Source organism: Oncorhynchus mykiss, chromosome 2 (genome assembly GCF_057628025.1).
Source record: "Oncorhynchus mykiss isolate SJ-2025 chromosome 2, ASM5762802v1, whole genome shotgun sequence".
Lineage (NCBI taxonomy): Eukaryota > Metazoa > Chordata > Actinopteri > Salmoniformes > Salmonidae > Oncorhynchus > Oncorhynchus mykiss.
Genome location: NC_143023.1, coordinates 72295796 through 72320935, shown reverse-complemented (window position 1 = coordinate 72320935; position 25140 = coordinate 72295796). Strand labels below are relative to the sequence as shown.

The 25140-nt window shown below is 41.0% G+C and overlaps 1 protein-coding gene across 1 annotated transcript; it reads right to left on the bottom strand.

Annotated features, from left to right (window-relative positions):
* Positions 1–1550: 1550 nt before the first annotated feature.
* On the bottom strand, positions 1551–8986 carry LOC110495632 (gonadotropin-releasing hormone II receptor). Its single transcript, XM_021570969.3, has 3 exons — positions 8370–8986; positions 5302–5506; positions 1551–5122 (listed from the first exon to the last, which is right to left on the bottom strand). The coding sequence occupies exons 1-3, from the start codon at positions 8919–8921 to the stop codon at positions 4602–4604; spliced, it is 1278 nt and encodes a 425-aa protein (XP_021426644.1). The 5' UTR covers positions 8922–8986; the 3' UTR covers positions 1551–4601.
* Positions 8987–25140: the final 16154 nt, after the last annotated feature.

Sequence of the window (25140 nt, the reverse complement as noted above, 5' to 3'; positions counted from 1 at the left end):
ATGTATAAAACGGAGCTATTTCTAATACACAAGGAATCTTTTTGGAAAAACTGAGCATCTGCTATCTAACTGAGAGTATCCTCATTGAAAACATCAGAAGTTCTTCAAAGGTAAATGATTTTATTTGAAGGCTTTTATGTTTTTGTTAATGTTGCGTGCTGGATGCTAACGCTAATGCTAACGCTAAATGCTAACGCAAAATGCTAACGCTAGCTAGCTACTTTTACACAAATGATTGTTTTCCTATGGTTGAGAAGCATATTTTGAAAATCTGAGATGACAGTGTTGTTTACAAAAGGCTAAGCTTGAGAGATGGCATATTTATTTCATTTCATTTGCGATTTTCATAAATAGTTAACGTTGTGTTATGCTAATGAGCTTGCTGATAGATTTACACAATCCTGGATACAGGGGTTTTTTCATAGCTAAACGTGACGCAGAAAACGGAGCGATTTGTCCTAAACAAATAATCTTTCAGGAAAAACTGAACATTTGCTATCTGAGAGTCTCCTCATTGAAAACATCTGAAGTTCTTCAAAGGTAAATGATTTTATTTGAATGCTTTTCTGTTTTTTTGTGTAAATGTTGCCAGCTGAATGCTAATGCTAAATGCTACGTTAGCCATCAATACTGTTACACAAATGCTTGTTTTGCAATGGTTGAGAAGCATATTTTGAAAATCTGAGATGACAGTGTTGTTAACAAAAGGCTAAGCTTGAGAGCTAGCATATTTATTTCATTTCATTTGCGATTTTCATGAATAGTTAACGTTGCGTTATGGTAATGAGCTTGAGTCTGTATTCACGATCCCGGATCCGGGATGGGGAGATCAGAAAGGTTAATCCACCAGAAAAGACAGAATAAATAATACAACAAATACTGTGGTTAAAACTCAAATATAATAATTACAAAAATATATATATTTTTGGATAAAAAATTATAATCTTTGTAAATTATACATACCATAAATAGGACTGGTGGAGTTGTCACACATGCAGCTAACAAAAGTATATGGAAATGTCTGCTCTACCCAAAATTACAACCAACTAATTGCAGCATTACGGCAAAAATGAGAGGGAAGTGGAAGGGGGAAAATTAAGGAACTTGTTTGTTGGCCATGTATTAAAGACCAAAATAGGTTAAGGTCACAGTTATGAAAACTTAGGACACTAAAGAGGCCTTTCTACTGACTCTGAAAAACACCAAAAGAAAGATGCCCAGGGTCCCAGCTCTGTGGAACTTCTTTTATGTATCAGTTGTTGAATCTTATTATGGTCATACAAATATTTACACATGTTAAGTTTGCTGAAAATATACACAGCTGACAGGGAGAGGACGTTTCTTTTTTTGCCGAGTTTATATATGGTGGATACAACCATCCCAGCTCTGCAGACTTTGCTGCGAAGAGACAGAATCGTAAGATAATTTGTTTTAGTACTGTCCATACGGAGCATGTTTTTGGTCGCAGGTCCAGGAATTGTTGAAGAAGTGCAACATTTGCAGAACTGGTTGATTTGAAAAGTCAAAGTTGATCAATAATATAATAATACTCTTAGCAAAAATATTTATCTTGAATTTACAATCTTTAGAAACTATAAGAATAGAAAGGTTCAAAACGTTTGTGAAACATCACAGTAAATGTGTATATAGTATGTATAAACTGGAAGTAGAAGACTAAGTGTTGTTGTCCAACAGTTTACTCCAATTAGGGGAGGGGTGATAAGGTTATGGGAAAATATATTTAAAACAAAGTGTTTATATACAGTACCAGTCAAATATTTGCACACCTATTCATTCAAGTTTTTTTTTTCTTCTTAAAAAACAACAACTATTTTCTACATTGTAGAATAATAGTGAAGACATCAAAACTATGAAATAACACATTTGGAAAAATGTAGTAACAACTCAAAATATATTTTAGACTCTTCAAAGTAGCCACCATTTGCCTTGATGACAGCTTTGCACACTCTTGGCATTCTCTCAACCAGCTTCACCTGGAATGCTTTTTCAACCGTCTTGAAGGAGTTCCCACATATGCTGAGCGCTTGGCTGCTTTTCCTTAACTCTGCAGTCCAAGTCATCCCAAACCTTTTCAATTGGGTTGAGGTCGGGTGATTGTGGAGGCCAGGTCATCTAATGCAGCACTCCATCACTTTCCTTGGTCAAATAGCCCTTGCACAGCCTGCAGCTGTGTTTTGGGTCATTGTCCTGTTGAAAAACAAATGATAGTCCCACTAAGCGGAAACCAGATGGGATGGCGTATCGCTGCAGAATACTGTGGTAGCCATGCTGGTTAAGTGTGCCTTGAATTCTAAATAAATCACAGACAGCAAACCCCACACCATCACACCTCCACCTCCATGCTTCACGGTGGGAACCACACACACAAATATTATCCGTTCACCTACTCTGCGTCTCACAAGGAAACAGCGGTTGGAACCAAAAATGTTTGGACTCATCAGACCAAAGGACAGATTTTGACTAATGTCCATTGCTCATGTTTCTTGGCCCAAGCAAGTCTCTTCTTATTATTGGTATAATTTAGTAGTAGTTTCTTTCCACAAATTAACTTTTAAAAAGGCACACCTGTTAATTGAAAAGCATTCCAGGTGACTACCTCATGAAGCTGGTTGAGAGAATGCCAAGAGTGTACAAAGCTGTTATCAAGGCAAAGGATGACTACTTTGAAGAATCTAAAATCTAAATATTTTGGTTACCACATGATTCCGTATATTTTACTTAATAATTTTGTTGTTTTCACTACAATGTAGAAAATTGTAAAAAATGAAGGAAGACCCTTGAATGAGTAGGTGTCCTAACTTTTGACTGGTACTGTAATATATACAGAACATTCAGAAAGTATTCAGACTCCTTGACTTTTTCTACATTTTGTTACGTTACAGCCTTATTCTAACATTTATTATATTGTTATTTTCCCTCATCAATATACACACAACACCTTATAATGACAAAGCAAAAAAGGTTTTTAGAAATGTTGGCAAACGTAGAAAATATATTTACATAAGCATTCAGACCCATTATTCAGTACTTTAAAACACCTTTGGCAGCGATTACAGCCTCAAGTCTTTTGGGTATGACGCTACAAGCTTGGCACACCTGTATTTGGGGAGTTTCTCCCATTTTTCTCTGCATGTCCTTCTCAAGCTCTGTCAGGTTGGATGGGGAGCATTGCTGCACAGCTATTTTCAGGTCTCTCCAGAGATGTTCGATTGAGTTCAAGTCCAGGCTCTGGCTGTGGCACTCAAGGACATTCCGAGACTTGTCCCGAAGCCACTTTTGTGTTGTCTTGGCTGTGTACTTAGGTTCGTTGTCCTGTTGGAAGATGAACCTTTGCCTCAGTCTGAGGTCCTGAGCGCTCTAGAGCAGGTTTTCATCAAGGATCTCTCTGTACTTTAATCCTTTCATCTTTCCCTCAATCCTGACTAGTCTCCCAGTCCCTGAAAAACATCCCCACAGCATGATGCTTCCACCCCCATGCTTTACCGTAGGGATGGTGTTAGGTTTCCTCCAGACGTGACACTTGGCATTCAGGCCAAAGTGTTCAATCTTGGTTTCATCAGACCACATGGTCTGAGAGTCTTTAGGTGCCTTTTGGTCAACTCCAAGTGGGCTGTCATGTCCGTCTGGCCACGCTACCATAAAGGCATGATTGGTGGAGTGCTGCAGAGATCCTTGTCCATCTAGAAGGTTCTCCCATCGCAACAGAGGAACTCTGGAGCTCCGTCAGAGTGATCATTGGGTTCTTGGTCACCTCCCTGTCCAAGGCCCTTCTCCCCCGATTGCTCAGTTTGGCCAGGCGGCCAGCTCTAGAAAGAGTCTTGGTGGATTCAAACTTCCATTTAAGAATGATGGAGGCCAATGTGTTCTTGGGGACCTTCAACGCTGCAGAAATTTTCTGGCACCCTTCCCCAGAACTGGGCCTCAACAAAATCCTGTCTCGGGGCTCTACCGACAATTCCTTCGACCTTATGGCTTGGTTTCTGCTCTGACATGCACTGTCAACTGTGGAACTTTATATAGACAGGTGTGTGCCTTTCTAAATCATGTCCAATCAATTGAATTTACCACAGGTGGTCTCCAATCAAGTTGTAGAGACATCTCAAGGATGATCAATGGAAACAGGATGCACCTGAGCTCAATTTCGAGTCTCATAGCAAAAGGTCTGAATACTTATGTAAATAAAGTATTTCTGTTTTAGATTTTTTTTATAAATTTGTAAAAAATGTCTAACCTGTTTTCGCTTTGTTATTATGGGGTATCGTGTGTAGATTGATGAGGAAAATGTTTAATTTAATCAATTTTAGAATACGGCCGTAGCGTAACATAATGTGGAAACAGTCAAGTGGTCTAAATACTTTGCAATTGCACTGTGTATGTATCAACTGCCAGCCAAATACGCACACCTATTGGGGAAACCATGATTTACACTGTAAACCCCATCTGGCTGAATGTGAAAATTAATCCAATCTGATTTCATGCAGCACAACAATGAGTTTTTCAAAGTATTAATTGTGAGCCAGCAGATGAAGGTATGAAGATTAAGGTAAGCAATGTTCTTTAGTAGGACGCATTCTAATCCCTCATATAGTGCTTTCAGGACTGGCCGGACCTGGGTCACCTTCTCCACTGCTGTGAACTGTGAGGTAGTTGCTATAGTGGCAGGTTTTCTTGACCTGTTCCTCCTCTGCCATCTGGCCAGTGATGGACGTCTGGCCTTGCTGGGTAAGCCGTGTCAGGCGGAAGGGGGAGCGCCTGAAAGAGCCGGTCAGGGTAGTGTTGTTCTCTGACTCACGGCTGAACGTGGCTGTGCTCCGACAGTAGCGCTTCAGGCCATGGCGGAAATGGATGGTGAACAGGCCGTAAGTTATTGGGTCCAAACAGGCATTGAAGAGACCAAAAATAAAGAGCATATGAGTTAAAGAATGAGAGACCGTCTCATCCATATCGTCAGGGAAGAACCAGTACCACAGTCCCAACAGGTAGTAAGGGGTCCAGCAGACGATGAAGGAAGTCACGATAACAATGCTCATCTTCAAAGTCCTCATCCGTGCTTTTGGAATGTTGTTGTGAGAGCGTCGGAGATGTATCTCCTTAGAAGACACTGAAACAAGGCAATAAACACTTGCTCATAATCTTAGCATCTAACACCTAATTTGACAATAAGTCTCAATTACCTTTATCTTCAAAAACACAGTGCTCTTTGTAACCCCCTCATGAACAACTGTATACAATGCCACTAGTGGTACTACAATTGATGGTAAAATATGTAATTTGACCTACTGTTTCCGTGGGTCATGCGACTGGATATCTCTACCAGGATACGTGTGTAACAGAAGATCATGATGATCAGCGGCAGCAGGAAAAGACAAGCAAAGGTGAACATGTTGTACAGGGTTTCCTGCCAGTGTTGGACAAAGCTCCCACGAGTAGTGCACTGGGTAAACTTCTCTGGAACCGTGATGGTCACACTGTGGAATATCAGCATCTGCATGACAACACAAAGGAAGACTTTAACCATAACAACATGTCTTTAACACTAATTATATGGCCTGGCTTCAGTGTTGTACTACATAAAATAGTAGTGTTTCATGCAGCAGAAGCTCAATCCTGCCTAGTCTGCAGTCAATGTGAGTAATACACTGCAGATGTCATTCAATTTGCAATGAAATTAGGTGAAAAGAGACAAGTGTTGAATGCTTGAAATGAATTATGAAAAAGTAATAATTGCAAGGCAAGGTCTTCTTTTAGTGCTACAATTTTTTTGAAAACGATCTAGTTGGATGACTTTTATTCGCAGCAATGTATAATTGCTGTCATAATCATGAGTCAGTCAATTATGTAGGGCAGGCCCTCCTCACCAGTTATCAATCACATTTAAAAAGGTTACTCTTAAACCATGGACAATAGTGACTGCAATGCCTGTACTGTAATTCCCTTCAGGAAAGTGTTTCTGAGGTTTGCTCTAAATTATTGCTACAATAATTAGGTTTGTAATTGCTGAAAAAATCAAGTCATGTCCATTTGCTATACATTTATTTGAATAAATTCAATACAGGATCCTCTTCAAATTGCCCATGTTCACCTACAAAGCACTCAATAGACTGGTGCCCACATTCTGTACCTTACTGACCTACTGTATCCCTACACTCCCACTTGTTCACTGCGCTCTTCACCATTCTTCTCACCAGGCTCCGCTCTATCGGAAACCAGGCTTTGAGCAGTGCAGCTCCCCAACTCTGGAACTCCCTCCCTCTCCATGTCAGAACCTCACAATCCATACACATTTTCTAGTCCACACTAAAGACACACCTCTTCACACAGGCTTAGCTTTTATCCACTGTCTAGTTCACTTCCCTGGTTACTGTGTAATCATGTCTAGGTGTTCTCCACAGTTAGTCTGTCATCATGTTTAGTGTTTTCCACAGTTAGTCTATCATCATGTTTAGTGTTCTCCATGGTTAGTCTGTCGTCATGTTTAGTGTTCTCCATGGTTAGTCTGTCATCATGTTTAGTGTTCTCCATGGTTAGTCTGTCGTCATGTTTAGTGTTCTCCACAGTTAGTCTGTCGTCATGTTTAGTGTTCTCCATGGTTAGTCTGTCATCATGTTTAGTGTTTTCCATGGTTATTCTGTCATGTTTGGTGTACTTTATATTAAGTGCATTAGACCCCTAGACTTCATCCACATTTTGCTACATTACAGCCTTGTTCTAAAATGGATTAAATTAATTATGTTCCTCATCAATCTACACACAATACGTGAAAAAAGTTTTTTTAGAAATGTTTGCCAATTTAAAATTAAAATAAAAACTTGATTGGGGTCCACCTGTGGTAAATTCAATTGATTGAACATGATTTAGAACGGCACACACATCTGTCTATATAAAGGTCCCACAGTTGACAGTGCATGTCAGAGCAAAAACCAAGCCATGAGGTTGAAGGAATTGTCAGTAGAGCTCCGAGAAAGGATTGTGTCGAGGCACAGATTTGGGGAAGGGTAGCAAAACATGTCTGCAGCATTGAAGGTCCCCAAGAACATAGTGGCCTCCATCATTCTTAAATGGAAGAAGTTTGGAACCAAAGACTCTTCATAGAGCTGGCCGTCTGGCCAAACTGAGCAATCGGGGGAGAAGGGCCTTGGTCGGGCAAGTGACCAAAAACCTGATGGTCACTCTGACAGAGCTCCAGAGTTCCTCTGTGGAGATGAGAGAACCTTACAGAAGGACAACCATCTCTGCAGCCCTCCACCGATCAGACCTTTATGGTAGAGAGGCCAGACGGAAGTCACTCCTTGGTAAAAGGCACATGACAGCCCGCTTGGAGTTTGCCAAAAGGCACCCACAGACTCTCAGACCTTGAGAAACAGGATTAGCTGGTCTGATGAAACCAAGATTGAACGCTTTTGCCTGAATGCCAAGTGTCACGTCAGGAAGAAACTTGCCACCATCCCTACAGTGAAGCATGGTGGTGACACCATCCCTACAGTGAAGCATGGTGATGGCAGCATCATGCTGTGGGGATGTTTTTCAGCGGCAGGGACTGGGAGTCTAGTCAGGATCAAGGGAAAGATGAACGGAGCAAAGTACAGAGAGATCCTTGATGAAAACCTGCTCCAGAGCGCTCAGAACCTCAGACTGGGGCGAAGTTTCACCTTCCAACAGGACAATGACCCGACGTACACAGGTCTCAATGTCCTTGAGTGGCCCAGCCAGAGCCCAGACATGAACCTGGTCGAATATCTCTAAAGAGACCTGAAAATAGCTGTGCAGTGATGCTCCCCATCCAACCTGACAGAGCTTGAGAGGATCTGCAGAGAAGAATGGGAGAAACTCCCCAAATACAGGAGTGCCAAGCTTGTAGCGTCAAACCCAAGAAGACTAAAGGCTGTACACGCTGCCAAAAGTTGCTTCAACAAAGTACTGAGTAAATGGTCTGAATACTTATGTAAGTTAGATTTCAATGTTTCATTTTTTTGCAAACATTTCTAAAAACCTGTTTATGATTTGTCATTACGGGGCATTGTGTGTACATTGATGAGGGAAAACATGATTGAATCCATTTCAGAATAAGGCTGTCACGTAACAAAATGTGGAAAAAGTCAAGGGGTCTGAATACTTTCCAAATGCACTGTACTTACTTATTTTACTTGGATTTAATTCCTTTTTATCCAGCTGATTTTCTTGTATATAAAATGTGTCATTAAAACAGATTCAAATAAAATGTATTATTATTATAATAAAGCTGTTACATGGTTGTTATGTCCTCCAATGTATATTTTGATAATTGTTGTGGTGTCCTGAGTCCAGGTTGAGGAGAGAAAACATGAAACCTCTCTTAACCAGAGCCTCACCTGGGGAACAGACAGAATCACACTCATCACCCACGCCACAGACAACATGATCTTGCTTCTCTTCTTGGCCTCATTGATGGCCAGTGGGTTGAGGATAGCAGACTGGCGGTCCAAGCTAATGACCACTGTGACAAAAGCACAGGAGTACATGGCAACAAGTTTCATGAACATCAGCAGCCTACAGGCGACGTCTCCTGCTTGCCACTGAACTGTGATATTCCAGACAGCATCAACAGGCATGACGATGAAAGTCACCAGCAGGTCTGCCACAGTCAAGTTAATTATTAATATCCTAACGTGGGACTTGCGCTTTCCGTTGGTATTGGCGGCCCACAGCACAGCGAGGTTACAGACAGCTGACATGGCACACAGAGTGAAAGTAATGATTACTCTGACTTTGGCTGCTGTGGAGAAGGTGGGCAGCTGTAGTGAGTCTCCATTTGCACTCGAATTGCAGATGGGGGTAGGTGCTTCGCAGCTGGTGTTCTGGGCTTGTTCCATCATTTGGTAAAACATCATGATCTCATGTGACATTCTCAAGCTGTCATTCATATCCCACAGGAACACCAGAGACAATATCTTCTCTGGTTCTCCAGCAATGTGTTCATATGAGCAGGTCACCCTATAAGAATAAATGGTTGGAAAATAGGGATGTTTAATATTCAGTTTCTGCACTTGTTGTTACATGCTGATTATACATAGTCAGCTTACTAGCAATTATGCTCTGCGCAGACACAATAATACCCTACAGTTATGGTGGATTACTATATGAAAAAGCAGTACATACTCTACACTGAATTGCATTAAAATAAAACATTTAAAACGTGTGGTTAGTGATCTAACACTAATCATCTATGCAGAACACAATGATAATAATTAATACACACACACTATATACACTCCCCATCAGAACAGCCTCAATTCATCGAAAGCATTCCACAGGGATGCTGGACCATGTTGACTCCAATGTTTCTCACAGTTGTGTCAAATTGGCTGGATGTCTTTTGGGTGGTGGACCATTCCAGGGTGTATCACAACTAGCAGTGATTGGGAGTCCCATAGAGCGTTGTACAATTGGCCCAGCGTCGTCTGGGTTTGGCCGGTGTAAGCCATCAATGTAAATAAGAATTTGTTCTTAACTGACTTGCCTAGTTAAATAAAGGTTAAATAAAAAAATAAAAAAACATTTTGATGCACAAGGGAAACTGTTGAGTAAAAAAAACACAATCCAGAGTGCCTGGCACCTACTACCATACCCCTTTCAAATGCACTTAAATATTTTTGTCTAGCCCATTCACCCTCTCAATGGCACACATACACAATCCAATTGTCTCAAGGCATAAAAACCCTTCTTTAACCTGACTTCTCTCCTTCATCTACACTGATTGAAGTGGGTTTAACAAGTGACATCAATAAGGGATCATAGCTTTAACCTGGATAGTCCAAGTCATGGAAAGAGGTGGTGTTGTGTTGTTTTACAGGGTCAGACATAGTATTACGGCTCACGGGGAGCAAATGTGGTTTAAGTGCCTTGCTCAAGAACTCATCGACTGATTGTATTCGAAACAGCGACCTTCCGGTTACTGTCCCAATGCGCTAACCGCTAGGCTACCTGCCGCCCACTGTGTGTGTGTGTGTGTGTGTGTGTGTGTTGTGTGTGTGTTGTGTGTAACATTCTTATGATGTAGAATCAATGACATTCTATAAAACTGAATAGGTTATGTATGTCAGTATCCACAGGGGTATCTTACGTTCATTAACTGCAATAAGCATTACTTTCGCCTGAGCAGAAAGCATAGCTATCTTACCTGGTGAGCAGAAATATAAATTTCGAACCAATCCGCCATAGAACAAACTGTTAGCCTATGTGATATTCCGATTGACCTTGAAGTATAAACAATGAGCTCTTGGAATCACAGAGGAGTTAGTTGATTGTGTTCTATTTTTCACCCATTTGAAGACTCCCATAATACCAACTTGACTGAAAGAAACTACTAACCTGTTAAAGTGGCGGCAAATTCCCCTTCAAAAGCACCTGTTCGTTCCTCATGAATCGCGCTGCCGCAATATTTTGTTTTGCCTTATCCCAGTGAAAGGAAAAAAACTTTGTGACAAGATTACGCTTTCAGTTCTTTCCCCCCTGAAGTTGTTGCAGATGGTATAAAAGCGTTTCTTAATTGTTTTCTATAATGCTTTCATAATAGGAGATAATGGTATAGCCGTCGAACGCCCGCTTAATATAGTATTGGAGATAACTATTGCGATTATCAGACTTCAAGTACAATACTGCAATTTTGAGGTTTGTTCTCCGCACCCTTCCTCAGCATCTTTATCGTTGCATATTGACCTGTGTGAAGCTAGCCACAATAAGGATTAGCCACAATAGTGGAATCAAAATAAAAGTCCCCGGTCGAAAGTGATTCAAACGGATACAAAAAGTGGAATCATGCCATATTTGGAATAGATAATGCAAAACAATGTCGGAATGTTTTTATATGAATTCAACAAAATAATAATGACCTAATTTGACTATTGTGCATATTGGGTGTGAATCCGTCATAAACACATAAAACCTACTGGTCAAACACAGAGATGGTTCCAATAGCTTTTCACCATTCATTTGATCCATGGTGGATTTTTAGAAACACTTCAAATAAGGTCTGTGTTTCATGTAAGCTTTCCCTGGCGTGACGTTTTGATAACCGTGTAAATCTCTGTCGGACAAAGTGACTTTTATCTATTTACTCTCAGATTTGAAAATGCTATTCATACAAGACTACAAATTCCTGCAAGCTCCTGCAGGTCATCTCTAGCTGACACCTTTGCTGTCAGCTAGCTAGCTACCTTGATCTGAAACAAAAGATAAATTGAAAATGGTAATTTACTGTTGCATATTTTATTTAACTGATATTTGTCTTATTTGGTCTTGTATCTTGTACAGAATACTATGCTAGTAGCAGTCAGATATTTATAATGTGCCATGAATAATAGGCTAGCTTTTGCAAATAAGTTATATAGCTAGCTATCTACCTACCTAGATGATTTTACCAGATCCTCTTCTCCTTCAGCCAGTGGGGGTCTTTATTTAATTCCCTATAATTTATGAACAAGTTGAAATATATACTGAACAAAAATCTAAACTCAACAAGGTCAAAGATTTTGCTGAGTTACAAATCCGTCATTTGAAATAAATTCATTAGGCCCTAATCTATATATTTCACATGACTGGGCAGGGGCACAGCCCACCAATCAGAATTAGTTTTTCTTTATTACAGACAGAAATAGTCCTCAGCAAAAATATAAACGCAACAGTAAAGTGTTGGTCCCATGTTTCATGAGCTGAAATACAATTTTCCATTTCTCTGATTTTGTGCACAAATTTGTTCATATCTCTGTTACTGAGTATTTCTCATTTGCCAAGATAATCCATCCACCTGACAGGTGTGGCATATCAAGAAGCTGATTAAATAGCATGATCATAACACATGTGCACCTTGTGTGGGGGACAATAAAAGGCCACTCTAAAATGTGCAGTTGTGTCACACATCACAATGCTACAGATGTCTCAAGTTTTGAGGGAGCGTGCAATTGGTATGCTGACTGCAGGAATGTCCACCAGAACAGAATTTGGCAGTACGTCCAACTGGCCTCACAACTGCAGACCACATGTAACCATGTCAGCCCAAAACCTCCAGATCCGGCTTCTTCACCTGCAGGATCGTCTGAGACCAGCCACCTGATGAAACTGTGGGTTTGCACAACTGAAGAATTTCTGCACAAACTGTCAGAAAACCATCTGATGGATGCTCATCTGCGTGCTCGTCATCCTCACCAGGGTCCTCACCAGGTTGTTAAGCTGACTGCAGTTTGGTGTGGTATCTGACTTCAGTGGGAAAATGCTCACCTTCGATGGCCACTGGCACTCTGGAGAAGTGTGCTCCGGATGAATCCTGGATTCAACTGTACCGGGCAGAACCACTGATTTCCTTATATGAACTGTAACTCAGTAACATCTTTGAAATTGTTGCATGTTGTGTATAAAACAGCATATTGTGATTTTTGGTGGGGGGTTTATTTGTGGAAAAACCGTATGTGCAAGGTAGGTTTTATATAGAATATTGTTGATCATATAAAATACATGGTCAGCTCCAGGAGAATGAGAAACACATTAAACAGAATCAAGGCAAGGAAGCCATACTTAAACACAACTATATCACACTCTTCTTGTGAATTTAACTGGTCCATGTTGCTGCTGTCAATTTTGAGCAGCACACTTACCACTGCATTCAGTCTGAACCCCAGAATTAGCAGGAGGACAGCATTACATAGATGGGGGAAAAAAGGTAGCAAAAATACTACAGTTGCTATCTTGAACCTTAAAGGGTTCTTCAGCTGTCCCCATAGGAAAACTATTCGAATCACCTTTTTTTGTTGCAGTTAGAACCCTTTTCGGGACCACGTAGAACCCTTTCTACAGAGTTTTCTACATGAAATCCTATGGGGACAGCTAAAGAACACGTTTGGAACCCTTTTTTTCCAAGAGAGATTAGACAATACAACTTAAGCATTAGGGACAGCATTTTGTTGACAACATGGTGGTTTACACTATGTCTTCTGTGTGTGAAACATGTTAGAATCCATTTGAGTGTGTGTGGTCACTTACTGTAGGCCTGCACATCAACCAGACCCTTGGAGACTTGGGATGCTTGCTCTCAAAGTACTGCTTGATCTGGTCTGCATCTATAAAGGGCATGTGCAAAATAGAGCAAGTTAACAATCTGTGGCTTAGATTGAATTCAAAAGTTGACACATGATAAACTAAGCAAATGTTGCAATACACTACTACACATATGAAAGACTGTACAACGCAGGCCTGTACAATAGCTAAGACATGGAGCGGAACCAAAAGGCACATACAGTACCAACCAATACTGCTCAGTGACAGACAGGGAAGGTGTGGACCAGTGATGCCTTGGCTGCAGTCTTCTGGTTCTCAGCTGCTCCCTTAGCCATGGTATCAGTCAACAAGTTGAGAGTGGAGCACGCGTTATATACTGTATCAATAACCCCGCCCCACCCCACCCCTCCAATTGTACCCATAGTACAGAATAATGACTTAAACAGGTGGACAGCTCCATATCTGAACCGTAGGAGTGTGCATAAGCTTTTGTTCCAGCCCAACCCATACCTGATTACAAATCATAGCCTATCACTGATTGTGATTGTTGATTATTTAAGTCAGGTATTAGAGCTGGGCTGGGACAAAACTCTTCACGCACTCCTGCTCTTCAGGACTTCCTGCAATGACTGAAACAGACCAAAGCAGGACAATAGTGTTCCAGGTTGAAACACCTTACCTAGTTGAGAGAGGAAGACTCAGGCACACCCATTGGTTCTGGAATAGAGAAGGTGCCACTAATTCTACCTCAAAAACAAATGTGTGAATACCAATTCATTTAAAACCCACCATAGAAGGTAGGACTAAATAAGGTTACATCACCTTGCCTACTAGCTATACTAATGATCTGCTGTCCAGAGTGTAACATCAAACATATCAAAGTTTCCCCGCAATAAAGTAAGCACACTGTTGACTCGAGAGGATGCTAATCAGTCCATCTCTGAAACTTCTCAAAAAGATAGACTAAAATAATCCCATTAGGTACCCCTTGCCCTAGCTTCACCATCTAAGATAGATAGCTAGTTAACTAATAAGCTAGAATGTTGGTTTATAAAAGCCAAAGAAAGCTAAACTCATTTTTATGAATTTCTCATGCATTTAAATGGCTAGACAAATAGACGGCTAATGTTGCCTTAACTAGCTAACCATGAGCTAGATAATTAAGCGATAATGCCCAAGAAGCCAGTGTTTGGAGGATATACTGGCACGGGTGTTGTTAGTCAAACTGTGCCAATATATCCTCCAAACACTGGCTTCTCTGGCATATCACTTAACTATCTAGCTTGTACAGCAAAACTGTTGAATTTCCCTGTTTGACCACTAGGTTTTATCTGTATTATGGCACCTCCATTGTGGGGCTCTATACAACATACATATTGCAATGTACAGCCTTACCTATGGATCTTGATATCTTAAAATGGAGTGTCAGCCTTCTCAGTGACACCTGCAGAACACAACTGTGAAAAGTTTTCACAAATATTAGCGTCATACTGTAGGTCTTATTGTTGGACTCTTAAACCGGTGTGAAATGAGACACATTAAGCTCACCAGTCAACCTACTATGCGTTGAAAATTCATATTGCAATTTACATGCTTACCTCATATCCCAGTGATAATGCCTTGCGTATTACGCCTGGGAAAAAAACACAAGATGGTGTCAACATACCGCCCTGTTTCTAATTCCTAGCTAATTTTGCATAATATTTTTTTGTTTGTGTTATTTGCTCAGAAAGTTTATTGTATTATTACCTACAGCCGGGAAATAACTAGCTAAACACCTTCTTTGCCCGCTTCGAGGAAATCAATATCGAGCCACAAACACGGGCCCCAGACACTCACAAGGACTGTGTGCTCTCGTTCTCTGTGGCTGACGTAAATCATTTAAGCGTGTTAACCCTCGCAAAGCTGCCGGTCCAGACGGCATCCCAAGCCGCATCCTCAGAGTATGTGCAAACCAGCTGGCTGGAGTGTTTATGGACCTATTCAATCTCTCCATATTCCAGTCTGTTGTCCCCAGTTGCTTCAAGATGTACGCCACTGTTCCTGTACCCAAGAATGCGAAAGTAACTGAACTAAATTACTATTGCCCCATAGCACCCACTTCTGTCATCCTTAAGTGCTCCACCTTACCAGACACCCTAGACCCACTACAATTTGCACATCACACCAACAGATCCACAGACGACGCAATTGCCATTGCACTGCACACTGCCCTATCCAACCTGGACAAGCAAAATACCTATGTAAGAATGCTGTTCATCAACTACAGCTCAGCTTGTCCCAAGGCAAACATTTTGACCACATCCACACAGCTACAAGGAATCACTTTTATGCTAGGGTTAGGACCTTATTTTGAAGCTTATAGAGAACCCAACTGATATATAGAACAATCTAAAAATTGTTACAAAGTCGTTTTTAAAAATGTACTTTGGTTTAGATACAAGCATATAAAACCTCTAACACAAAAAGGGAAAGGGGGAATCCTACTCAGTTGCACAACTGAATGCATTCAACCAAGATGTGTCTTCTGCATTTAACCCAACCCCTCTGTTCATTTGACTTGCTAAAAATCGTTCTTTTTTTACCTAACTTGCTTACCACTTTTTCCATGTGGTTTCTTCCTTCACAGACTCCATGAAAGGATGACTTCTTCCTAAAGATTTGGTCAAGTTATTCATTTTGTGTATGATTTCCAAGAAACAAGGGTGGCTCAACCTACCCCTTTGGCTCAATTTACTCCACTCTCCCCTACTAAAGTTTAGTTGAGAAGCCAGCTAATTCAAAGACACAATGTAAACAATGGACTGTCAGAGCTGTTACCGAACTAGATTATCCTAATGGTGATAAGCCTTTACACATGTAAATCAGCTCAAGGCCCGCCTTGACATGCTTCAGGCCAATCGCTTGGCCTGACAAATAATAAGTATAAATACAGTAATGTACACACTGAATAAATATATATATACTTTTTAAAATTATTTTTTTAAAGCAAAATAGTGTTTTTTAGACACAACTGCAAACTTCAAGGAGCAGGCCAGATCATTCAAGGAGTTGGTCTTATGGTGCCCACTGATGTCATCCTCCCCCCTTGCTTGAGGAACAATAGAGGAGCAACAGAGAACAAAAGAGAGAACAAAACAGTTGTAGTCTGTAGATGTCATTGAGTATGCAGATACCCCATTTCATGGACCCAAGATCCATAGGTAAGGCTGTACATTGCAATATGAATGTCAATACACACAATAAGCTGTATAGTGAGATGATTCCCCTCAGTTAAAGGTCGCTAATATGAGCTACAAAACTAATATTTGTGTATATTCTTCAGAATTGTAATCTGTGGGTTTCACCATACATGCTGATACCTATGGATCTTGGTTCTGTGAATTAAGGCTGTACAGTGCATATAAGTATGCCCCCAATGCATTTCTAAAGTCGAATACATCCACAGTGCAATTTCAACAGATTTTTACTTGTTTGGGGGGTGAAATTAACTAATTATTGTTTTTCTTTGAACTTACATAACATTCCGACCTTGTTTAGCATTATCTAGCCCAAATATGGTATGATTGCACTATTTGTCCGTTTGAATATCTTTCAATGGGGGACTTGAATTTTGAAGGCAAACCACAAATTCCATCATTGTGGCTAATCTTTATTATGGCTAGCTTCACACAGGTCACATAACCTATTGGATCCTGTAATGCAGGCAGTGTCACAACTGTTGCAGGTGGGAGAAGAGAGGAGAGAGGGGTTTCTGAGATCTGCCCACAGCACACTCCCTAATCACCTGAAAGTCACAACAGTTTGCCACATGCAGCTGTAACTCTGAAGTCGGAATGCCTATGCTTCATGGATATAATGATTGATTGGCATTTGGCATCCATCCGCATAAACGATCAGCTACATATCATAACTTACACAGATTGCCTATTGATAACCATATTGTTTGTGAAAATCATTTTAGCTTTGATAGGAACTGTGAAACATTTTTACAAACTACACATTCTCTGACCAAGTCTTTTCATCTCTGACAAATTGATCACCATGTCATCATCATTCCTTTCTCTTCATTAACTGCTCCGCATAACTTTTTTTCTGTCATTATTTGCCTCAAAGATTGTGGTATTTCACACCCCATCTCTTCACTTGAAAAATGTAATCATTAATCCTTTCCATGTGATCCTAGGTTGTACCAATGCTTGACATAACAGTACTCACAGTGCATTATAGCACCACCCCAGAGTGTAGCTTACTCTAGTAATCCTATTGGGGTAAACAGTGTATACTATAACCTGCTGCTATCCCGGTGGAGGTACAGTACATCAATGAGTGTCGTGCCAGTGTTGCAGTTGTAGCATTGATAAGTTGATTATCGGCCAGGCCTTTGCCTCTTAAAAACTGGTCTTGTTAATTCTGCAGATCCTTGCAATGAGAAGGCTGGTGTGTCTCGATTGGATTGGAGCAGTGAAGGTGGTTCCAGAACCAAACTGTGAGTTTACTGTGGATTGTATTGTATGAAAAGTAGTGATGAGCATGCACTCCCATCAGAATTCCACCCTCTCTCGCTACAGGGCAGGAGAAACGTCCAAAGCATTTCATATGTTTTTGAATTATTTTGAATAGAAACTCAGTGTGTAATTAGAATTAAATCTCAGTATGTCTTTGAAAAGTAAAAAAAACCTGATCCAGATGAAACATTTTCACTTCTGCTGTCGAGAACTTTGCCTAACACATAATTCGTTTGACAAATGGTCTCCTTACTGTTCTGTCTGCTCTCATTATACCCTGTGCAATCATCCCAAAACCCTCACACTTTGTTCAAGCATTTTGTCAGCCTGAATTGGATAATTTGACACATTTAAATGGAGAGGATTGAGCTGTGTTATAGCAGAGTGTGCAAAGAACGGTTACGTTAGTGGGCTGACAAGGAAGCAATCTTGATGTGTTTGAATCCTCACCACAGTTTCAGACTTCAGTTTTAAGGTGCTACATGTCATAGAAGAAAAGGGTGCTTATACTATATTTGTGTGGTACTGATTAGATGTGAAATGCCCTTCAGACAGAGTTTGTTGCTAATGTTGTTGCTCTGTAACTGTAAGAGTAAATAACAAAAAAATGAAGGGTGAAGCAGGGCTCCACTCTCCCAAAATCCACAGAGGCCTCCTCTCATTCTCCTTCTTAAAATAGGTCAGGAATCATAGCTACTCTCGTCTGGAAAAAAGATGTGCCTTCAGAGGCCAACCAATATAATAGTGCCTTTCTGTGAGATATAGGAAAAAGTTGAGTAGCAACAGTAACAGCTAATGAAAAGTTGAAAAGAGAGTAACTTGGATGGTGACACATTCACCCAGAATCCCATAATGCCCACTCTTGCTGCCATTATAAATGTGTGACTTTTTTGTGTCAATCGCCGTCATTTATAGCGTCCCTAAAGACAGGCTATAATAACAGCCACCATAACCTTGAATGCTGTGAATATTCAGTTTCATTGAATTCTCAGTAACTTTACTTTCTTGTTTTGTTGGAGGAATGCTATTTCTCCTCAGATTTGTTTGGATATAGCTCCTGGGAAGATGTACACACACAAAACTGTATCCATGATTTTATGCCTTTCATATTTCCAAATCTCATTGAACGGATTCACTTCACACCAGCTGACCAACATAAAAAAATCACTGCAGTGTTTATGTAGACTTTACGATATTATTCACTGTGGTGTTTTTGCAGACAATACTGTAGTATTTACTGTAATGTATACTGTAGTATTTACAGTTAACTATTGTATAAATACTGTAGTAAAATAAAACTGTAGTATATACTACAGCAATTAATGTAGTGTTTTGAGGATTGTAGTATATTGTAGTATTTAATGTTGTGGTTTTGCAGACTGTACTATACTCCCTTCCAAAAAAACATTGCAGTTTTGAAACTGCAGTAAAAGTGCAGTAACTTAAGTTGACTGTGGTATTTTGGCCGCAGTAATTGCAGAATAACTGTAGTGTACTGAACTGCAGTTATACTGCACTCTATCAAAATTACTGCAGTAAAAAAAGTGTTATTTTGACTGCAATCTTTTTCGTAAGGGCTGTAAGTATTTACTATAGTGTTTTTGTTTTAACACTCTGACCTAGAAGTGGAGGCTTTCTTCTACAACCTGTAGGGAACACAATGGGCTCCCGAGTGGCAAAGGGGTCTAAGGCACTGCAATTCAGTGCCAGAGGCGTCCCTACAGACCCTGGTTTGATTCCAGGCTGTATCACAACCCGGCCGTGATTGGGAGTCCCATAGGGCAGTGCACAATTGGCCCATTGTTGTCTGGGTTTGGCTGGGGTAGGCCGTCATCGTAAATAAGAATTTGTTCTCAACTGACTTGCCTAGTTAAATAAAGGTAAAAGAAAATATGTGTTTTGCAGTTGTGAAATTACTTTGATGTGATATGAAAGTAGAGAGACTTTATGTTTCTAGAATTGTACCGCAATTGAGAATCCATTCACGATTATATGGACTAATTGGCTGTTTTGGCTTCCAGAGCGAATTTGCCCTTAAAACAGAATATGTAAGGTCCTTGGACTAAAGAGTAACATTAGGCTGCTTTACTCCAATATTGTCCCGGCCTTGTCTCAGGTTAGTAAATTGGTGGTTTAAGATATCCCTCTAGTGGTGTGGGGCTTGTGCCTTGGCAAAGTGGGTGGTGTTATATCCTGCCTGTTTGGCCCTTTTCGGATGTATCGTCGGACAGGGCCTCAGTGTCTCCCGACCCCTCCTGTCTCAGCCTCCAGTATTTATGCTGCAATAGTTTGTGTCGGGGGGCTAGTGTCAGTCTGTTATATCTGGAGTATTTAGAAGGGCAGGCACTTCTGGCACTTGTAATTGACATGCTCTCCATGTGGCTGGGGAAGAGTAGAGAATCTATATTAAGTTATTATATGGAGTTAGAACGCATTGAACAGAAGAGACACATATCAGTTCAAATACATTAAAATGGTACAGCCACAAATAAATATTGCTTTCAGTCCAATTTTACCTGGGATGCCACTACTGTGATATTATTGTTGGTTCAGCATTAACAGGGGTGACAGGTCGCCTAGTGGTTAGAGCGTTGGACTAGTAACCAAAAGGTTGCAAGATTGAATCCCTGAGCTGACAAGGTGAAAATCTGTCATTCTGACCCTGAACAAGACAGTTAACCCACTGTCCTTAACCGTCATTGAAAATAAGAATTTGTTCTTAACTGACTAGTTAAATAAAGGTAAAATAAATAAGGGTTTAACATATATTTAAACATGTCAGCATATTTTTTTTAGTGTTATTGTTTTTCTGGGTGAATAAGGTTAGCAAAATATCCTTGGGGTTGGGGGTAATGCCTTGAGTATGGTAAGTATAAGTGGTCTCCTCTCATTGGGAACAATAGCAAGGTAAGTTTATCTTGCATGTGCTTTGATTAAGTTGGTCACATAGTCCTCAGTAACACAATTGTTAACTATCAGATGTTCTTTGAATGTCTTTTTTTGTAGCAAACATTATATCACAGGTGAAGAATGCAGTGTCCATTGGGCTAACTGGTTATAGCCTACACAGACGAGCAGCGATAACGGAATGCAGGGACTCAGAGGAACCTTGTGCCAAAGCGGTTAAACAGCATTGACTTCACACACTATAAGGCCAGTGACCAATATGCGGAAAAGATTCCAGAATGTCCACCCTTGCATTCCACTCACAGGAGGATTTGAATGGGAGCCTGAGACACCTGCACCTGAGTCTGTTCTATGAGTGTGTTTTTTTACCTTTATTTAACTAGGCAAGTCAGTTAAGAACAAATTCTTATTTTCAATGACGGCCTAGGAACAGTGGGTTAACTGCATTGTTCAGGGGCAGACTCACCTGGACTCCATAAACCTACCTTGCTTCCAACATGAGATTTGACAGGATACTTACAGATTCTCCACGTTAATACAGCAGTTCTGTTGATCCACAAATACATGTTAACATAACCAATAGATCATGACATTCTCAATACAGCTTTCATCCAACAAAATGTTTGGTCTAACTGCTATGTTACGCCTGACTATTTTATCATTCTGTGTCTAGATAAGGCAGTATTGTGCACTTTCATCTATAAAAGGAACAACGAAAAATGGCTATGAACATCAAATACAAGACCAAGTAATGAGACGATTGATCATAGATATCATCTGAGAACTATTTCATATAACATTAGCCTATGGATTATAGCAACTGTCACCACAGCACATGTAGGCTGCTTGTATGCTGTAATCGCTTATGTTAAGTAATATTAGTCATAGAAATGCAAGTGACTTTGCTTATTAACCTACCTTCCACAAAATTGAGGCTGCATGGCTGCATGACTTTCCAAGGCCAGCGATACAAGCGCATTCAGCCGTCTCTACTGATCCGTTGTTGGATACAAGTACTGAAGCAGAAAGGTAAGAGCTGCCTGAGTGGCTGGGCTGAACATCGGCCTTCAAAAATACCAATCCTTTTCCCTCCTCCTGGTGAAGAAGAACTCAGCCCACCTCACCACTGTGGAGGTACTGATAGGCCTCTGTACTCTTGTCATTTTTCATAGTAGAACCATCCACTCCCATGGAGAGCAGGAAGTAATTAAAAATGTCCCCATACGTAATTTCAGGCCATTTTATCATGTCATCCAACCAATTATTAATCATGGACAGATGGGGTACGGTGATGCCATCCGACCTCAGATGAGCCATTTGTGTGTGTTCCCAAATGTGAGCCATGTTTTGTTTTTGTTTATTTGTTAAGCGTTAATGATGTATGTTTTTTAATTATTAGCTGGCCACCGCTCTGAGGTAATTTGCTAGCGTTGACGGAAGTTGTGAAATGGAAACACAAACACAATCACGTTCAAATGGAACTGGATCAAGTGCTCGGGGCTGCATAAGGCGAATAGCAAGCTAATGTATGAGGACTGATGGTTTGGTTACCTAAGCTAGCAGGTCTGTTTGTTTGGTTACCAAGGTAACTACTGTAGCTATCTAGTAAACTTGCTAGCTAGCACTAGGAGCACCGTAATTCCATAGCCACTAGAATGGCCATGATTGGTCATTCTGACGTTGATATTTCAATTGTGTAAATATTCCATAATAAATAATACATTGCTAAATTAATAATTAATAATGTTAAAATCGTTCGTAAGAAACTTTAGGACACCAAATGTAAATTGTTATCAGTCAGAAAATGTAATGATTGATTCAGAAGCACACAGACTGTAGCTAAATACTAAAATTAGACGATGGTGTATTTTCAGACTATACGACAGCAGTTGCCTACTCAGCTGGTCCATCCAAACTACAGCTAAAACTATATTGATACTAATTTCACACATATAATAATAATAGATGTTGCCTAAAGCAATGTTTCCCAGCCCTGGTCCTTGAGGCATGTTTTTCCAGGGCTACAACAAAAATGTGTATTGTTGGGGGTACTGGAGGATCAGGGTTGGATAACACTGGCTTAAAGACAATATTAAATTGATAGTCTGATGGGTGAAAATGGTCAAATAGAGAATGAAGAGACTGATGACCAGCACAGCGTGCATTGACAAGGAAGGGAACAGAGCTTACCAAAAAGCACTTCTTCCATATCATCCTACACAGGTCCATGCAGGCCAAATGTTTTAATTGCTATACCCTTTCAGAAAGATCAGATTCCAAGGATTCTAATTAATCTATTTTTGCCAAACAATTATACAAATTGCTCAGGTGGCCTGTGTAATATTCATGTGTTAACATACTGAATTGTAATTGGATGCATTTTACCGCCATATCATACGGTGCTATGATTGGTTAAGACCACCCAAATGGTTAGGTCAAGGGCAGTTTGATCCTGTCTGGCGATACGTGAACATGCCAGTTATAGCTAGCTAATAAAGAGCTGCGTTAAGAAGTATCCTGTAGTAGTGCATTTTATTATTTTGTACAAAGTGTGCAAAACAAGACATGGTGTCAGAGTAAACGGTCTTAAAATATGGATTTGTCTGGAGTTCCTTCACCTCGAATGGACTGGGAGTCTACAAACCTACCCGATGCATGGCGTAAGTACAAACAGCATGTGGAGCTAATGTTCACAGGTCCTCTGAAGGACAGAGGAGAAGAGGAAAAATGCAGCTACTTGCTCCTCTGGATCGATGAAAAAGGGAGAGATATTTACAACACATGGACACTTACCGAGGCTGAATCAAAGGTACTGAAAACATACTACGATCGTTTCGAAGCATATGTAGCGCCGAAGACCAATACGATTTTCGCTAGGTACAAATTCCATGAGAAAGTACAGGGAGCTAGCGAGTCTTTTGAACAGTTTGTGACAGAGCTGCGTCTGCCTATGAAAGACTGTGATTATGCAAACAAGGATGAGATGGTCAGGGATCGTATTGTATTTGGAATACACTCACCATGAGTGAGAGAGAAACTTTTGAATGTTGGGTCTGAGGTAACGCTGGACAAAGCTATTGACCTAGCCAGATCTCACGAGCTAGCACAGGCTCAGATGAAAACCATTTCGCGCTGTAGTGTAACCGATGTGAAATGGCTAGCTAGTTAGCGGTGGTAAGCGCTAATAGCATTTCAATCGGTGACGTCACTCGCTTTGAGACCTTGAAGTAGTGGTTCCCCTTGCTCTGTAAGGGCCCCGGCTTTTGTGGAGCGATGGGTAACGATGCTTCGTGGGTGTCAGTTGTTGATGTGTGCAGAGGGTTCCTGGTTCGAGCCCAGGTTGGGGCGAGGAGAGGGATTGAAGCTATACTGTTACAGCAGCACGTGCGCATCACGTGAACAAGCAGTGCATGCAGTCAGTCAGAGATCAAAGCACACCTCTGGTGCACAGAGAGCACGTTTTAGAACTGAGAGAGACTCCAAAACAGAGCGACACAGACTCAAAATGCCCCAAAACATGTGGATATTGTGGATACAAAGTGCATGGCGAACATGGAAATTGCCCAGCTAACGGCAAACAGTGTACTAAATGTGGTAAATGGAATCACCTTGCAAAAGTGTGCAGAGCTTACCGTGGAAAAACAGTACACACAGTGAGTGAAGATGAAATGTTAATCAAAGAGTCAAACGCTGATGAACTGTTTATTGATTCAGTGACACAGAAAAGTAAAATATCAGAGACAGCGCAAGCCTTTGCTGACATTGAGATAGTGTCATGTACTGTCATGTTGTGTCTTGTTTCTGTCCTTTCCCTTCACCCTGTCTCCCTCTGCTGGTCGTTGTTAGGTTACCTTTTCTCCCCCTCTTTCCCCCAGCTGTGCCTTGTCTCCTCCTAACTACCTCGTCACCCCTTTTCCCACCTGTTCCCTTTTTCCCTCTGATTAGTCCTCTATATCTCTCTCTGTTTCTGCTCCTGTCTTTGTCGGATTCTTGTTTGTGTTGTTCATGCCTGAACCAGACTATCGTCATGTTTGCTGCAACCTTGTCCTGTCCTGTCGGAACCTGCCGGTCCATCTGAGCCTACGTTTTGTTTTGTTATTAAAGAAGCTCTGTTTACGTTAATTCGCTTTTGGGTCCTCATTCACTCACCGTAACAGAAGAATCCGACCAAGAATGGACCCAGCGACTTCGGATCCTCTCCACTCAGCCGTCGAGATCCAGGGAGCGATGCTAGGCAGACACAAGCAGGAATTGTCTGCTGCTCGACATGCCGTTGAGACCCTGGCCACCCAAGTCTCCAACCTCACAGAACAGGTTCACCATCTCCGCCTCGATCCACCGGCCACTTCCAGGGCTTTCGAATCTCCGGAGCCCAGAATAAATAACCCGCCGTGTTACTCTGGGGAGCCCACTGAATGCCGCTCGTTCCTCACCCAGTGTGATATTGTGTTTTCTCTCCAGCCCAACACTTACTCCAGGAGCACTGCTCGTGTCGCCTACGTCATATCTCTCCTTACTGGACGGGCTCGTGAGTGGGGCACGGCAATCTGGGAGGCAAGGGCTGAGTGTACTAACCAGTATCAGGACTTTAAGGAGGAGATGATACGGGTTTTTGATCGATCTGTTTTTGGGGAGGAGGCTTCCAGGGCCCTGTCTTCCCTATGTCAGGGTAATCGAT